The 16,322-nt window shown below is 49.9% G+C and overlaps 1 protein-coding gene across 1 annotated transcript; it reads right to left on the bottom strand.

The window, feature by feature from the left end:
- Positions 1-900: 900 nt before the first annotated feature.
- Positions 901-1,305, bottom strand: LOC139242800 (histone H2A type 1-H-like). Its single transcript, XM_070870505.1, has one exon. It carries the CDS (start codon positions 1,303-1,305, stop codon positions 901-903), a length of 405 nt encoding a protein of 134 aa, XP_070726606.1.
- Between the last annotated feature and the right edge of the window lie 15,017 nt (positions 1,306-16,322).

Here is a 16,322-nt window from a genome sequence, read left to right as displayed (position 1 = left end):
TTCACTGAAAGCGAGTCTCACGTTCAGGTTCCGTCTGTTTTATATTTCTGTGAAGTCGGTCTCTCTCTATATTGATTCACTGATCAGAATATCCGCTAACAGCAAACCTGCGGCAGTTTGCTGATCTAGATATCTACATGTTCGACAGAGAGTTATAACCGAGATCAGGAAACGGCCAGCTTCATTGCAGAGATTTAATATATTAAACTAGTACTGGGATCATTATGATCCATAGATCCAACAAGAACTGCAATCCATAGAACATTGGTGAGGCCACACCTGGAGTATTGTGTGCAGTTTTGGTCTCCTAACTTGAGGAAGGACATTCTTGCTATTTAGGGAGTGCAGCGAAGGTTCACCAGATAGATTCCCGGGATGGCGGGACTGACATATCAAGAAAGACTGGATCAACTGGGCTTGTATTCACTGGAGTTCAGAAGAATGAGAGGGGATCTCATAGAAACGTTTAAAATTCTGACGGGTTTAGACAGGTTAGATGCAGGAAGAATGTTCCCAATGTTGGGGAAGTCCAGAACCAGGGGTCACAGTCTAAGGATAAGGGGTAAGCCATTTAGGACCGAGATGAGGAGAAACTTCTTCACCCAGAGAGTGGGGAACCTATGGAATTCTCTACCACAGAAAGTTGTTGAGGCCAATTCACTAAATATATTCAAAAAGGAGTTAGATAAAGTCCTTACTACTAGGGGGATCAAGGGGTATGGCGAGAAAGCAGGAATGGGGTACTGAAGTTGCATGTTCAGCCATGAACTCATTGAATGGCGGTGCAGGCTCGAAGGGCCGAATGGCCTACTCCTGCACCTATTTTCTATGTTTCTATGTTTCTATTCACCTGCACTTTCACAGAAACTGTGGGTGGCTCTGAAAAGAGCCTTTGGTTCATTAGATTATATACTGTCCGCTTTGCTTGCTCTTGGACACACTGGTGGTTTTCTTGGGCAGCAGCACAGCCTGGATATTAGACAGCACACCGCCCTGAGCGATGGTCAGCTTTCCCAACAGCTTGTTGAGCTCCTGGTCGTTGCGGATGGCCAGCTGCAGGTGTCTGGGGATGATGCGGGTCTTGTTGTCGCGGGACGCGTTGCCGGCCAGCTCCAGGATTTCAGCGGTCAGATACTCGAGCACAGCAGCCATGTGGACCGGGACTCCGGCACCCACATGCTCAGTGTAGTTCCCCTTCCGCAGGAGCCTGTGAACACGGCGCACAGGGAACTGCAGTCCGGCCCAGGAGGATCGAAACTTGGACTTGGCCCGAGCTTTACCGCTGGTTTTTCCTCTTCTAGACATTTCCAAAATCCACACGTTCGGAGAAAGAATGTGAAACTCCTCCCACATCTGCCTTCCTTATACCTTCTGTAGGAATGCAGGGAGCGAACTTGTAAAAGGACAAAGGGTGTTAAAAAAACAAGCCTGAAGGCTTTGTGTCTTAATGCAAGGAGTATCTGTAATAAGGTGGATGAATTAACTGTGCAAATAGATGTTAATAAATATGATGTGATTGGGATTACAGAGACGTGGCTCCAGGATGATCAGGGCTGGGAATCAACATCCAGGGGTATTCAACATTCAGGAAGGATAGAATAAAAGGAAAAGGGGTCGGAGGTGGGGTAGCATTGCTGGTTAAGGAGGAGATTAATGCAATAGTTAGGAAGGACATTAGCTTGGATGATGTGGAATCTATATGGGTAGAGCTGCAGAACACCAAATGGCAAAAAACGTTAGTGGGAGTTGTGTACAAACCTCCACACAGTAGTAGTGATGTTGGGAAGGGCATCAAACAGGAAATTAGGGGTGCATGCAATAAATGTGCAGCAGTTATAATGGCTGACTTTAATATGCACATAGATTGGGCTAACCAAACTGGACGCAATACGGTGGGGGAGGATTTCCTGGAGTGCATAAGGGATGGTTTTCCAGACCAATATGTCGACGAACCAACTAGGGGGGATGCCATTTTAGACTGGGTGTTGTGTAATGAGAGAGGATTAATTAGCAATCTCATTGTGCGAGGCCCCTTGAGGAAGAGTAACCATAATATGGTGGCATTCTGCATTAGGATAGAGAATGAAACAGTTAATTCAGAGACCATGGTCCAGAACTTAAAGAAGGCTAACTTTGAAGGTATGAGGCGTGAATTGGCTAGGATAGATTGGCGAATGATACTTAAGGGGTTGACTGTGGATGGGCAATGGCAGACATTTAGAGACCGCATGGATGAACGACAACAATTGTACATTCCTGTCTGGCGTAAAAATAAAAAAGGGAAGGGGCTCAACCGTGGCCATCAAGGGAAATCAGGGATAGTATTAAAGCCAAGGAAGTGGCATACAAATTGGCCAGAAATAGCAGCGAACCCGGGGACTGGGAGAAATTTAGAACTCAGTAGAGGAGGACAAAGGATTTGATTAGGGCAGGGAAAATGGAGTACGAGAAGAAGCTTGCAGGGAACATTAAGACGGATTGCAAAAGTTTCTATAGATATGTAAAGATAAAAAGGTTAATAAAGACAAACGTAGGTCCCCTGCAGTCAGAATCAGGGGAAGTCATAACGGGGAACAAAGAAATGGCGGACCAATTGAACAAGTACTTTGGTTTGGTATTCACTAAGGAGGACACAAACAACCTTCCGGATATAAAAGGTGTCAGAGGGTTTAGTAAGGAGGAGGAACTGAGGGAAATCCTTATTAGACGGGAAATTGTGTTGGGGAAATTGATGGGATTGAAGGCCGATAAATCCCCAGGGCCTGATGGACTGCATCCCAGAGTACTTAAGGAGGTGGCCTTGGAAATAGCGGATGCATTGACAGTCATTTTCCAACATTCCATTGACTCTGGATCAGTTCCTATCGAGTGGAGGGTAGCCAATGTAACCCCACTTTTAAAAAAGAAGGGAGAGAGAAAACAGGGAATTATAGACCGGTCAACCTGATATCGGTAGTGGGTAAAATGATGGAATCAATTATTAAGGATGTCATAGCAGCGCATTTGGAAAGAGGTGACATGATAGGTCCAAGTCAGCATGGATTTGTGAAAGGGAAATCATGCTTGACAAATCTTCTGGAATTTTTTGAGGATGTTTCCAGTAGAGTGGACAAGGGAGAACCAGTTGATGTGTTATATTTGGACTTTCAGAAGGCTTTCGACAAGGTCCCACACAAGACATTAATGTGCAAAGTTAAAGCACGTGGGATTGGGGGTAGTGTGCTGACATGGATTGAGAACTGGTTGTCAGACAGGAAGCAAAGAGTAGGAGTAAATGGGGACTTTTCAGAATGGCAGGCAGCGACTAGTGGGCTACCGCAAGGTTCTGTACTGGGGCCCCAGCTGTTTACACTGTACATTAATGATTTAGACGAGGGGATTAAATGTAGTATCTCCAAATTTGCGGATGACACTAAGTTGGGTGGCAGTGTGAGCTGCGAGGAGAATGCTATGAGGCTGCAGAGCGACTTGGATAGGTTAGGTGAGTGGGCAAATGCATGGCAGATGAAGTATAATGTGGATAAATGTGAGGTTATCCACTTTGGTGGTAAAAACAGAGAGACAGACTATTATCTGAATGGTGACAGATTAGGAAAAGGGGAGGTGCAACGAGACCTGGGTGTCATGGTACATCAGTCATTGAAGGTTGGCATGCAGGTACAGCAGGCGGTTAAGAAAGCAAATGGCATGTTGGCCTTCATAGCGAGGGGATTTGAGTACAGGGGCACGGAGGTTTTGCTACAGTTGTACAGGGCCTTGGTGAGGCCATACCTGGAGTATTGTGTACAGTTGTGGTCTCCTAACTTGAGGAAGGACATTCTTGCTATTGAGGGAGTGCAGCGAAGGTTCACCAGACTGATTCCCGGGATGGCGGGACTGACATATCAAGAAAGACTGGATCAACTGGGCTTGTATTCACTGGAGTTCAGAAGAATGAGAGGGGACCTCATAGAAACGTTTAAAATTCTGACGGGTTTAGACAGGTTAGATGCAGGAAGAATGTTCTCAATGTTGGGGAAGTCCAGAACCAGGGGTCACAGTCTAAGGATAAGGGGTAAGCCATTTAGGACCGAGATGAGGAGAAACTTCTTCACCCAGAGAGTGGTGAACCTATGGAATTCTCTACCACAGAAAGTTGTTGAGGCCAATTCACTAAATCTATTCAAAAAGGAGTTAGATGAAGTCCTTACTACTAGGAGGATCAAGGGGTATGGCGAGAAAGCAGGAATGGGATACTGAAGTTGCATGTTCAGCCATGAACTCATTGAATGGCGGTGCAAGCTCGAAGGGCCGAATGGCCAACTCCTGCACCTATTTTCAATGTTTCTCTGTTTCCATGTCTATGTGATTGGTCGCTCTGTGGTGAATTTCATTGGTCATTTCTGATGACCAATCGCAGCCTGTTTAGCCCGCCAATGAAACATGTGCGGAAATGACTGTTCTCAACAGTCAGTCCTCGAACGATTTAGAAATTCAAACATCCCGCCAATAATTGTTAAAATTGCGGATTATGTTTGTAACTTTACCATTAGCCAAATATTTTCAAACACTTTTTGTTTCCTTTTATCTTAATCCATATTTCACTTGCAAATTCCAGGCTGTTACAATCAGGATGAAATTTGGGTACTGTTCAATCTCTCTGTAATAGGCGCGAATCAATCCTCACTGATTCTGTAACGGGACACATTCCAACTCAATCTTTGTAAAAGTGAGCGTTCATAGATTATCGATCGATGCCCCACAGAGGCGGGAGTGAGCCCAGAACTGGGAGTCCCTCTGTGAAAAGAGAAGAGGGACAGAGTGTTCAAACTGTCCCCGGTTCTGGTCTCTGTAAGAACTTCCATTCTGGGTTGTGACACTGCGGGAGTGTCGGGTTAATAAACGGACTGAGCCGCAACAGGAATTGAAAAATAAACTTGAAAAGTGCTTGTGAGAGAGGATGTGTGATTGAAACATGAGTCTCAGCCCCTAAACAAGCTCTTAATTCGGCAGTCGGTGTAAATGAACGGGTCTGAGAGCAAAGGGAAAGAGCGACCAGGGACCGTGTTTGTAGTTTGTGGGCGGGAAATGCCAGCAACGCTGAGGTCGAACCGGACAGTGAAGCTGCTTATCGGAGAATTCAAAACTAAATCTACAGCTGGAACTGCAAAGGTTCTCACACACTTGTTCAGGAAATAATTAGTGATTTGAGTCTAAAGGGTGATGCGTTTGTGCAGTACTTTCAGAGAGGTTGTGGGTGGCTCTTAAAAGAGCCGTTGTGTCTGCGTTTGTTCTCTCAGGACAGCGTGCAGTTTCACTTGTAGCTGGTGTACTTGGTCACCATCTTTGTCCCTTCCGACACGGCGTGCTTGGCCAGCTCCTCGGGCAGCAGCAGGCGCACGGCGGTCTGGATCTCCCGGGAGCTGATGGTGCGGCGCTTGTTGTAATGGGCCAGGCGGGAAGCCTCACCCGCGATGCGCTCCAAAATATCGTTCACAACCGAGTTCATGATGCCCATGGCCTTGGCGGAGATGCCGGTATCGGGGTGAACCTGCTTCATCACTTTGTAGATGTTGATGAAGTAACTCTCCTTCCTCGATCTTCTGCGCTTCTTGCCGCTCTTCGGAGAGGTTTTCTTGATTACGTTCTTGGCGGTAACTTTACTTTCCATCAGACATCATGTCGTTCAGTCCGGCGCAGATTTGAGGAAACTCTGCTCCGAGCCCGCATTATATGGGCAGCATCACACTCTGCCCACAGCCCTATGCTAATGAGGGGCGAGTGAAGGCAATGAATGTGATTGGTTCATTCGCCGCCATGTTCATATCCATTGTTCTGTATCTCTATGATTGGATGTTTAAAGAGACCAATCAGATTTGTTGCTCGCCATAATCACAAATTCTTGAATGACGTCATCAAGAGTGATCATAATATGGGAGAATTCTTTATTAAGATGAAGAGTGACACAGTTAATTCAGAGACTAGGGTCCTGAACTTGGGGAAAGGTAACTTCGATGGTATGAGACGTGAATTGGCTAGAATAGACTGGCGAGTAATACTTAAAGGGTTGACGGTGGATAGGCAATGGCAAACATTGAAAGATCACATGGATGAACTTCAACAATTGTATATCCCTGTCTGGAGTAAAAAATAAAACGGGGAAGGTGGCTCCACCGTGGCTATCAAGGGAAATTAAGGATCGTGTTAAATCCAAGGAAGAGGTCTATAAATTGGCCAGAAAAAGTAGCAAACCTGAGGATTGGGAGAATTTTGTAATACAGCAGGGGAAGACAAAGGGCTTAATTTGGAGGGGGAAAATAGATTATGAGAGGAAGTTTGCTGTGAACATAAAAACTGACTGCAAAAGCTTCTATTAATATGTGAAGAGAAAAAGATTAATGAAAACAAACGTAGTCCCTTGCAGTCAGATTCAGGTGAATTTATAATGGGGAACAAAGAAATGGCGGACCAGTTAAAGAAATACTTTGGTTCTGTCTTCACGAAGGAAGACCACAAATAACTTTTTGGAAATACTAGGGGACCGAGGGTCTCGTGAAAAGGAGGAACTGAAGGGAATCCTTATTAGGTGGCAAATTGTGTTAGGGAAATTGATGGGATTGAAGGCCAATAAATCCCCGGGGCCTGGTAGTCTGCATCCCAGAATACTTAAGGAAGTGGCCCGAGAAATAGTGGATGCATTGATGGTCATTTTCCAACAGTCTATCGACCCTGGATTGGTTCCTATGGACTGGAGGGTAGCTAATGTGATACCACTTTTTAATAAAGGAGGGAGAGAGAAAATGGATAATTATAGACCGGTTAGCCTGACATCAGTAGTGGGGAAAATGTTGGAATCAATTAGCAAAGACGAAATAGCAGCACATTTGGAAAGCAGTGATGAGATCGGTCCAAGTCAGCATGATTTATGAAAGGGAAATCCTGCTTGACAAATCTTTTGGAATTTTTTGAGGATGTAACTGGTAGAGTGGACAAGGGAGAACCAGTGGATGTGGTGTAGTTGGACTTTCAAAAAGCTTTTCACAAGGTCCCAGACAAGAGATTGGTGTGCAAAATTAAATCACATGGTATTGGGGGTAATGTACTGACGGGATAGAAAACTGTTTGGCACACAGGAAGCAGAGAGTCGGGATAAACGGGTCCTTTTCAGAATGGCAGACAGTGACTAGTGGGATGCCGCAGGGCTCAGTGCTGGGACCCCAGCTATTTACAATATACATTAATGATTTGGATGCGGGAATTGAATGTAATATCTTCAACTTTGCAGATGACACCAAGCTGGGTAGTGGTGTGAGCTGTGACTACGACGCTAAAAGGCTGCAGGGTGACTTGGGACAGGTTAGTTGAGTGTGCAAACGCGTGGCAGGTTCAGTATAATGTGGATAAATGTGAGGTTATCAACTTTGGTGACAAAAACACGAGGGCAGAATATTATCTGAATGGCGGAAGATTAGGAAAAGGGGCGGTGCAGCGAGACCTGGGTGTCATAGTACATCAGTCATTGAAAGTTGTCATGCAGGTTCAGCAGGCGGTGAAGAAGGCAAATGGCCTTCAGAGCTAGGGGATTTGAGTATAGGAGCAGGGAGGTCTTACTGCAGTTGTACAGGGCCTGAGTGAGGCCTCACCTAGAATATTGTGTTCAGTTTTGGTCTCCTAATCTGAGGAAAGACTTTTTTGCTATTGAGGGAGTGCAGCGAAGGTTCACCAGTCTGATTCCCGGGATGGCAGGACTGACATATGAGGAGAGACTGGATCGACTGGGCCTATATTCACTGGAGTTTAGAAGGATGAGAGGGGATCTCATAGAAACATATAAAACTCTGACGGGACTGGACAGGTTAGATGCAGGAAGAATGTTCCCGATGATGTTCACTCAGAGATTTGTTAACCTGCGGAATTCCCTACCACAGAGAGTTGTTGATGCCAGTTCATTGGATATATTCAAGAGGGAGTTAGATATGGCCGTTGCGGCTAAAGGGATGAAGAGGTGTGGAGAGAAAGCAGGAAAGGGGCACTGAGGTGAATGATCAGCCATGATTTATTGAATGGTTGCGCAGGCTCGAAGGGCCGAATGGCCTACTCCTGCACCTATTTTCTATGTTTCTATGTTTCTGTGTTAGTTACAACCCCTCCTGATTTATACTCTGTTCTTTGTGTTTCTATTCTGCTCTCAGGCAAAAATCTTACGAGGAAGATTCATTAATGTTTAGTATATATATATATGCAATAATCTGAACAGCAAACTCGCTGCTCTGTTTGTGGATCTACATTATTACATGTTCACAGACATATACCGGTTTCGAACTGAGATCGACTGAGGATCACCTGGTCAGGAAACTCCCAGCTTATCAACCGCAGGGATTTAATATTAAGCACAGAAATAGAGACTTGGATTTGTATTGCGCCTTTCACGACCATCGGACTTCTGAATGTGCTTCGCAGCCAATGAAGTACTTTTTGAAATGTGGACACTTTAGTAATGTAGGAAAGGCGGCAGCCATTTCGCGCACAGCAAGCTCCCACAAACAGCAATGCGATAATGACCAAATAAGCTGTTGTGTTATGTTGATCGAGGGGTAAGTTTTGGCCAGGACACCGGGGATAACTGACCTGCTCTTCTTTAAAATAGTGGCCGTGGGATCTATTACGTCCACCTTAAAAAAGCTGAAGGAGCCTCGGTTTAACGTCTCTTCCTATAGATGGCATCTCCAACAGTGCAGCACTCCTGCATCACTGCACTGGTGTGACAGCCGAGACTTTGTGCTCAAGTCCCTGGATTTGGACTTGAACCCACAACCTTCTGACTCAGAAGCGAGTGTGCTACCCACTGAAGCACAGGGGATAAGATTGTGATCAATAGATCAGTTTCTTCAGAAAGTACGCAGCCCTTTCACATAATAGAAATATAGGAACATAGACATTTACAGCACAGAATGAGGCCACTTAAGTCCATCGTGTCCACACCAGCCGACAAAAAGCTGCACAGCCCTTGGTCATCAGCCCTAAAGTTTACCTTGAAACCTTTGAACAATGACAGAAAAGCAAAGAGCACCCAGCCCAACCAGTCCGCCTCAAACAACTGCGACACACCATATACTGAAACATTCGACATTTGACCCCAACCAGAGCCATGTGATCTCCTGGGAGAGGCAAAAACCGATTAAAAATCCAGGCCAATTTAGGGAGAAAAAATCTGTGAAAATTCCTCTCCGACCCATCCAGGTGATCGAAATGAGTCCAGGAGATCACCCTGGCCGTATTCTATTCCCTGCAGTACTTACCATTATATCTGCACCGTCCAACAAAAGGTCATCCAGTCTAATCCCAGTTACCAGCTCTAGGTTTGTAACCCTGCAGGTTATGGCAGTTTAAGTGCCCATCCAACCATCTCTTAAATGTGGTGAGGGTTTCTGCATCCACCACTCTTCCAGGCTGCGAGTTCCAGATCCCCACAACCCTCTGTGTAAAGAACCACCCCCGCCTTCAAATCCCTTCTAAACCTTCTACCAACTCACGCTAAAATTATGCCCCCTCATAATAGACCCCTTCACCAATGGAAATAGACCCTTACTATCCACTATGTCCAGGCCCCTCAATATTTCCTGTCAATCTCCTCTGTTCCAATGAGAACAAACCCAGCCTATCCAATCTGTTCTCATAACTAAGATTCTCCATTCCAGGCAGCATCCTAGTAAATCTCCTCTGCACCCTCTCTAGTGCAATTATGTCCTTCTGATAATACGGCGACCAGAACTGCACACAGTACTCCAGCTGTGGCCTAACTAAAGTATTATACAACTTAACCCTAACCTCCCTGCTATTATATTCTATGCCTCGGCCAATAAAGGCAACCATTACGTATGCCTTCTTAACCACGTTATACCTGGCCTGCTACTTTCAGGGATCTGTGTACAGGCACTCCAAGGTCCCTTTGTCATCTACACTATTAAGTGGAATACCGTTTAATGTGTATACCTATTCCGTATTAGTCCTCCCAAAGTCCATCACCTCACACTTCTCTGAATTAAATTCCATTTGCCACTGCTCTGCCCATCTGACCAGTAGATTGACATCCTTCTGCAGCCCATGACTTTCCTCTTCATTATCAACCACAGCCAATTTTAGTATCGTCAGCAAACTTCTGAATCACACTCCCTATACTCAAATCCAAATCGTTAATATATACCACAAAAAGCAAGGATCCCAGTACTGAGCCCTGCAGAATCACACTGGAAACATCCTTCCAGTCACAAAAACATCCATCAATCATTACCCTTTGCTTCCGACCTCCAAGCCAATTTTGGATCCAACTTGCCACTTTGCCCTGTATCCCATGGGCTTTAACGTTCATAACGAGTCTACCATTTGGGACTTTATCAAAAGCCTTACTAAAGTCCATATATACTACATCGTACGCACTACCCTCATCGACCCTCTTGGTTACCTCCTCAAATAATTGAATCATGTTAGTCAAATACGAAGTTCCCTTAAAAAATCCGGGCTGACTGTCCCCAATTAATCCTTGCCTTTCTAAATGCAGATTTACCCTGTCTTTCAGGGTTTTTCCAATAATTTTCCCACCACTCAGGTTAGCCTGACAGGCCTGTAATTACTCAGCCTCTCCCTTTCTCACTTCTTAAACAAGGGTACTACATTGTGGGTGGCTCTGAAAAGAACCCACGTGTTGTTAGATTAAATCTTGTTCACTTTACTTGCTCTTGCTGGGCCCAGCATTGGATTTCTTTGTCAGAAGCACCACCTGGATTTTTGGCTGTTCGGCCATGATCATATTGAATTGTGGAGCAGAATTTCTAGAAGGCATTCGATAAGGTGCCACATAAGAGGTTATGGCACAAGATAAAACTCACGGGGTTGGGGGTAATATATTAGCATGGATAGAGGATTGGCTAACTAACAGAAAACAGAGAGTCGGGATAAATAGGTAATTTTACGGTAGGCAAACAGTAACTAGTGGGGTGCTGCACGGATTGGTGGTGGGGGCCTCAAATATTTACAATCTATATGAATGACTTGGATGAAAGGGCTGAGTGTAATGTAGCCAAGTTTGCTGATGATACAAAGATGGGTGCAGAAGCAACTTGTGAGGAGGACACAAAAAATCTGCAAAGGAATAAGTGAGTGGGCAAATTTTTGGCAGATGGAGTATAATGTCGGAAAATGTGAGGTTATCCACTGTGGCAGAAAAATAGTAAAGCAAATTATTATTTAAGTGAAGCCAAATTGCAAAACGCTGCAGTACAAAGGGACCTGGGGGTCCTTGAGCATGAAACACAACAAATTAGTATGCAGGTACAGCAAGTAATCAGGAAAGCAAATGGAACGTTGGCCTTTATTGCAAGGGGGATAGAGTATAAAAGCAGAGAAGTCCTGCTACAACTGTATAGGGTATTAGTAGGCCACACCTGGAGTACTGCGTACAGTTTTGGTCTCCATTTCTAAAGCAGGACATACTTACATTGGAGGCAGTCCAGAAAAGAAGGTTCACTCAGATTATTCTGGAGATGAGGGGGTTGACTTATGAAGATAAGTTGAGTAGGTTGGGCCTGTACTCATTGGAGTTCAGCAGGATGAGAGGGAATCTTATCGAAACATATAAGATAATGAGGGGTCTCGACAAGCTTGATGCAGAGAGGATATTTCCACTCATAAGGGAATCTAGAACTAGGGGGGATAGTCTCAGAATAAGGACTGCCCATTTAAAACTGAGATGAGGGGGAATTTCTTCTCTGAGGTTCGTACATCTGTGGAATTCTCTGCCCCAGAGATCTGTGGAAGCTGATTCATTGAATATATTAAAGGCGGAGATAGACAGATTTTTGAGCAATAAGGGAATAAAGGGATATGGGGAGCGGGCAGGGAAGTGGAGCTGAGTCCATGATCAGATCATCCATGATCGTATAGAATGACAGCGCAGGTGCGAGGAGCCAAATGGCCTACTGCTGCTCCTATTTCTTATGTTCTTATGTTCCAGGCTTTGATCTGATAAAGTGCCACACAAGGGACTGCTCGATCAAAAAATTTCAAGAAGTCTGGAGAGGGAAGGCTGCGGGGTGAGGTGGGGGGGGGCAGGGTGGTCTGGAACAGGGGAGGTGAAGGGGGTCTGAGTCAGGGAAAGGTGAGGGGGTGGGGGTTCTGGTTCAGTCTGGATAGGGGAGGGTGAGAGGGGCTCTGGGAAAGTCTGGGATAGGGGGGGGTGAGTTGGGTCTGGGCCAGTCTGAGACAGGGGAGGGTGAGTGAGGTCGAGGTCAGTCTGAGACAGGGGAGGGTTAGGGGGGGTCTGGGACAGTCTGGGACAGGGGAGGGTGAGCGGGGTCTGGGTCAGTCTGAGAAAGGGGAGGGTGAGTGGGGTCTGGGTCAGTCTGGGACAAGGGAGGGTGATGGGGGTCTGGATCATGTGAGGACAAGGGAGGGTGAGGGGGGTCCGGGTCAGTCTGGGACAGGAGAGGTTGAGGGGGGACTGGGTCAGTCTGGGACAGGGGAAGGTGAGGGGGTCTGGGTCAGTCTGCGACAGGGGAGGATGAGGGGGGGGGTTGGGTCAGTCTGGGACAGGGGAGGGTGAGGGGGGTCTGGGTCAGTCTGAGACAGGGGAGGGTGAGGGGGTCTGGGTCAGTCTAGGACGGAGGAGGGTGAGGGGGTCTGGGTCAGGGGAGCGTGAGGGGGGTCTGGGTCAGTCTGGGACAGGGGAGGGTGAGTAGGTGCCTGGATCAGTCCGGGACCGGGCAGGGTGACGGGGTGGGGGGGGGGGGGTTGTCAGGATCAGTCTGGACAGGGGAGGGTGAGGGGGGTCTGGGTCAGTCTGGGACAGGGGAGGGTGAGGGGGGTCTGGGTCAGTCTGGGACAGGGGAGGGTGAGGGAGGGTCTGGGTCAGTCTGGGACAGGGGAGGGTGAGGGGGGTCTGGGTCAGTCTGGGACAGGGGAGGGTGAGGGGGGTCTGGGTCAGTCTGGGACAAGGGAGGGTGAGGGAGGTCTGGGTCAGTCTGGGACAGGGGAGGGTGAGGGTGTTTGGGTCAGTGTGGGACAGAAGAGGGTGAGGTGGGTCTGGTTCAGTCTGGGACAGGGGAGGATGAGGGGCTCTGGGTCAGTGTGGGACAGGGGAGGGTGAGGGGGGTCTGGGTCAGTCTGGGACAGGGGAGGGTGATGGTGGTCTGTATCATGCGAGGACAGGGGAGGGTGAGGGAGGTCTGGTTCAGTCTGGGACAGGGGAGGGTGAGGGGGGACCGGGTCAGTCTGGGACTGGAGAGGTTGAGGGGCGTCTGGGTCAGTCTGGGACAGGGGAGGTTGAGGGGGTCTGGGTCAGTCTGAGACAGGGGAGGGTGAGGGGGTCTGGGACAGTCTGGGAGGGGGAGGGTGAGGGGGTCTGGGTCAGTCTGGGACAGGTGAGGGTGAGGGGGTCTGGGTCAATCTGGGACAGGGAAGGGTGAGGGGTGTCTGGGTCAGTCTGAGACAGGGGAGGGTGAGGGGGCCAGGGTCAGTCTGGGACAGGGGAGGGTGAGGGTGCGTCTGGGTCAGTCTGGGACAGGGGAGGGTGAATGAGTGTCTGGGTCAGTCTGGGACAGGGGGATCTGGGTCAGTCTGGGACAGGGAAGGGTGAGGGGGTGTCTTGGTCAGTCTGGGACAGGGGAGGGTGAGGAGGTCTGGGTCAGTCTGGGACAGGGGACGGTGAGCGGGGTCTGGGTCAGTCTGGGACAGTGAAGGGTGAGGGGGTCTGTGTCATGGGAGCGTGAGGGTGGTCTGGGTCAGTCTGGGACAGGGGAGGGTGTGTGGGTGCCTGGGTCAGTCTGGGACAGGGGAGGGTGTGGGGGGGGCGGTTTGTCAGGATCAGTCTGGACAGGGGAGGGTGAGGCGGGTCTGGGTCAGTCTGGGACAGGGGAGAGTGAGGGAGAGTCTGGGTCAGTCTGGGAGAGAGGAGGGTGAGGGTGTATGTGTCAATTTGGGCAGGGGAGGTTGAGGGGGGTCTGGGTCAGTCTGGGAGAGGGGAAGGTGAGGGGGGGTCTGGGTGAGTTTGCGACAGGGGAGGGTGAGGGTGGTCTGGGTCAGTCTGGGACAGGGGAGGGTGAGGGGGATTTGGGTCAGTCTGGGAGAGAGGAGGGCGAAGGTGTCTGGGTCAGTTTGGGACAGGGGAGGGTGACGGGGGTCTGGGTCAGTCTGGGAAAGGGGAAGGTGAAGGGGGGTCTGGGTCAGGGGAGGGTGAGGGGGAGTCTGGGTCAGTCTGGAACAGGGGAGGGTGAGGGGGTTCTGGGTCAGTCTGGGACAGGGGAGGGTGAGGGTGTCTGGGTCAGTGTGGGACAGAGGAGGATGAGGGGGGTCTGGGTCAGTCTGGGACAGGGGAGGGTGAGGGTGTCTGGCTCAGTGTGGGACAGAAAAGGGTGAGGGGGGTCTGGGTCAGTCTGCGACAAGGGAGGGTGAGGGGCTCTGGGTCAGTCTGGACAGGGGAGGGTGAGGGGGTTCTGGATCAGTCTGGGACAGGGGAGGGTGATGGGGGTCTGGATCATGCGAGGACAGGGGAGGGTGAGGGGGGTCTGGTTCAGTCTGGGACAGGGGAGGGTGAGGGTGGTCCGGGTCAGTCTGGGACAGGAGAGGTTGAGGTGGGTCTGGGTCAGTCTGGGACAGGGGAGGGTGAGGGGCTCTGGGTCAGTCTGCGACAGGGGTGGATGAGGTGGGGGTTTGGGTCAGTCTGGGAAAGGGCAGGGTGAGGGGGGTCTGGGTCAGTCTGAGACAGGGGAGGGTGAGGGGCTCTGGGTCAGTCTGGACAGGGGAGGGTGAGGGGGTTCTGGATCAGTCTGGGACAGGGGAGGGTGATTGGGGTCTGGATCATGCGAGGACAGGGAAGGGTGAGTGGGGTCTGGTTCAGTCTGGGACAGGGGAGGGTGAGGGGGGTCTGGGTCAGTCTGGGACAGGAGATGTTGAGGGGGGTCTGGGTCAGTCTGGGACAGGGTAGGGGGAGGGGCTCTTGGTCAGTCTGGGACAGGGGAGGGTGAGGGGATCTGGGTCAGTCTGGACAGGGGAGGGTGAGGGGGTTCTGGATCTGTCTGGGACAGGGGAGGGTGAGGGTGTCTGGGTCAGTCTGGTACAGGGGAGGGTGAGGGGGGGTCTGGGTCAGTCTGAGATAGGGGAGGGTGAGGGGGTCTGGGTCAGGGGAGGGTGAGGGGGTCTGGGTCTGTCTGGGACAGGGGAGGGTGAGGGGATCTGGGTCAGTCTGGGACAGCGGAGCGTGAGGGGGTCTGGGTCAGTCTGGGACAGGGGAGTGTGAGGGGGTCTGGGACAGGGGAAGATGAGTGGGTGCCTGGGTCAGTCTGGGACAGGGGAGGGTGAAGGTGGGGGGTTGTCAGGATCAGTCTGGGACAGGGGAGGGTGAGGGGGGTCTGGGTCAGTCTGGGACAGGGGAGGGTGAGGGTGGTCTGGGTCAGGAGACGGTGAGGCGGATCTTGGTCAGTCTGGGAGAGAGGAGGGTGAAGGTGTCTGGGTCAGTTTGGGTCAGGGGAAGGTGAGGGGATCTGGAAACACCGGCAATTAAAACAAATTAAACTTTAAAGCATAAAATCAAATTAAAATTTGGTTGCCGGGCGTGATGATGCACTCCAGTCTCTCCGGTGCCCATCTCTCCCGGAAGGCCGCGAGCGTACCGGTGGACACTGCGTGCTCCATCTCCAAGGACACCCTGGTGCGGAAGTACGCGTGGAAGAGAGGCAGGCAGTCAGCTTGAACGACCCCTTCGACCATCCGCTGCCTGGACCGGCTGATGGCACCCTTGGCCGCGCCCAGGAGCAGTCCTAGGAGGAGGCCCTCGGACCTACCCGCTCCCCTCCGCAGAGGGTGCCCAAAGATCAGGAGTGTGGGACTGAAGTGCAGTCAGAATTTGAGGAGCAGCCCCTTTAAATAATCAAACAAGGGCTGCAACCTCGTGCATTCAATAAAAACAAGGAACACGGACTCTTCCAGACCGCAGAAATTGCAGGCGGCCTGGGAGCCCGTGAACCGGCTTAAAAATTTATTGCACGGCACTGATCCGTGCACCACCCTCCAGGCCAAGTCCCCGATAAATAGTGGGAGGACTCCCGCGTAGAGTGCCCTCCATCGGGGACCCCCGCCTCCTCCGGACAGCAAGATGCTAAGCCATGGCATGTCTGGACGGCAGGCGAGGATGGCAAAGTTGAGAGTGTGCAGGAGCAGCCCGTACAGGAAACCCCTCCGCGTGGAACTGACAGGCATGGAGGGGATTTCCTCGAGGCGGCTCAAGTTGTGAGGCGCCGGCTTCCGAGGGAGGTTCCGGGGTTTGGCGCCGATGAGGAATTCCATTCGGATGG

The sequence above is a fragment of the Pristiophorus japonicus genome, unplaced genomic scaffold (assembly GCF_044704955.1).
Source record: "Pristiophorus japonicus isolate sPriJap1 unplaced genomic scaffold, sPriJap1.hap1 HAP1_SCAFFOLD_1472, whole genome shotgun sequence".
NCBI classification, from domain to species: domain Eukaryota; kingdom Metazoa; phylum Chordata; class Chondrichthyes; family Pristiophoridae; genus Pristiophorus; species Pristiophorus japonicus.
The sequence above is the reverse complement of the archived record's forward strand: the minus strand, read 5'-3'. Positions and strand labels throughout refer to the sequence as shown.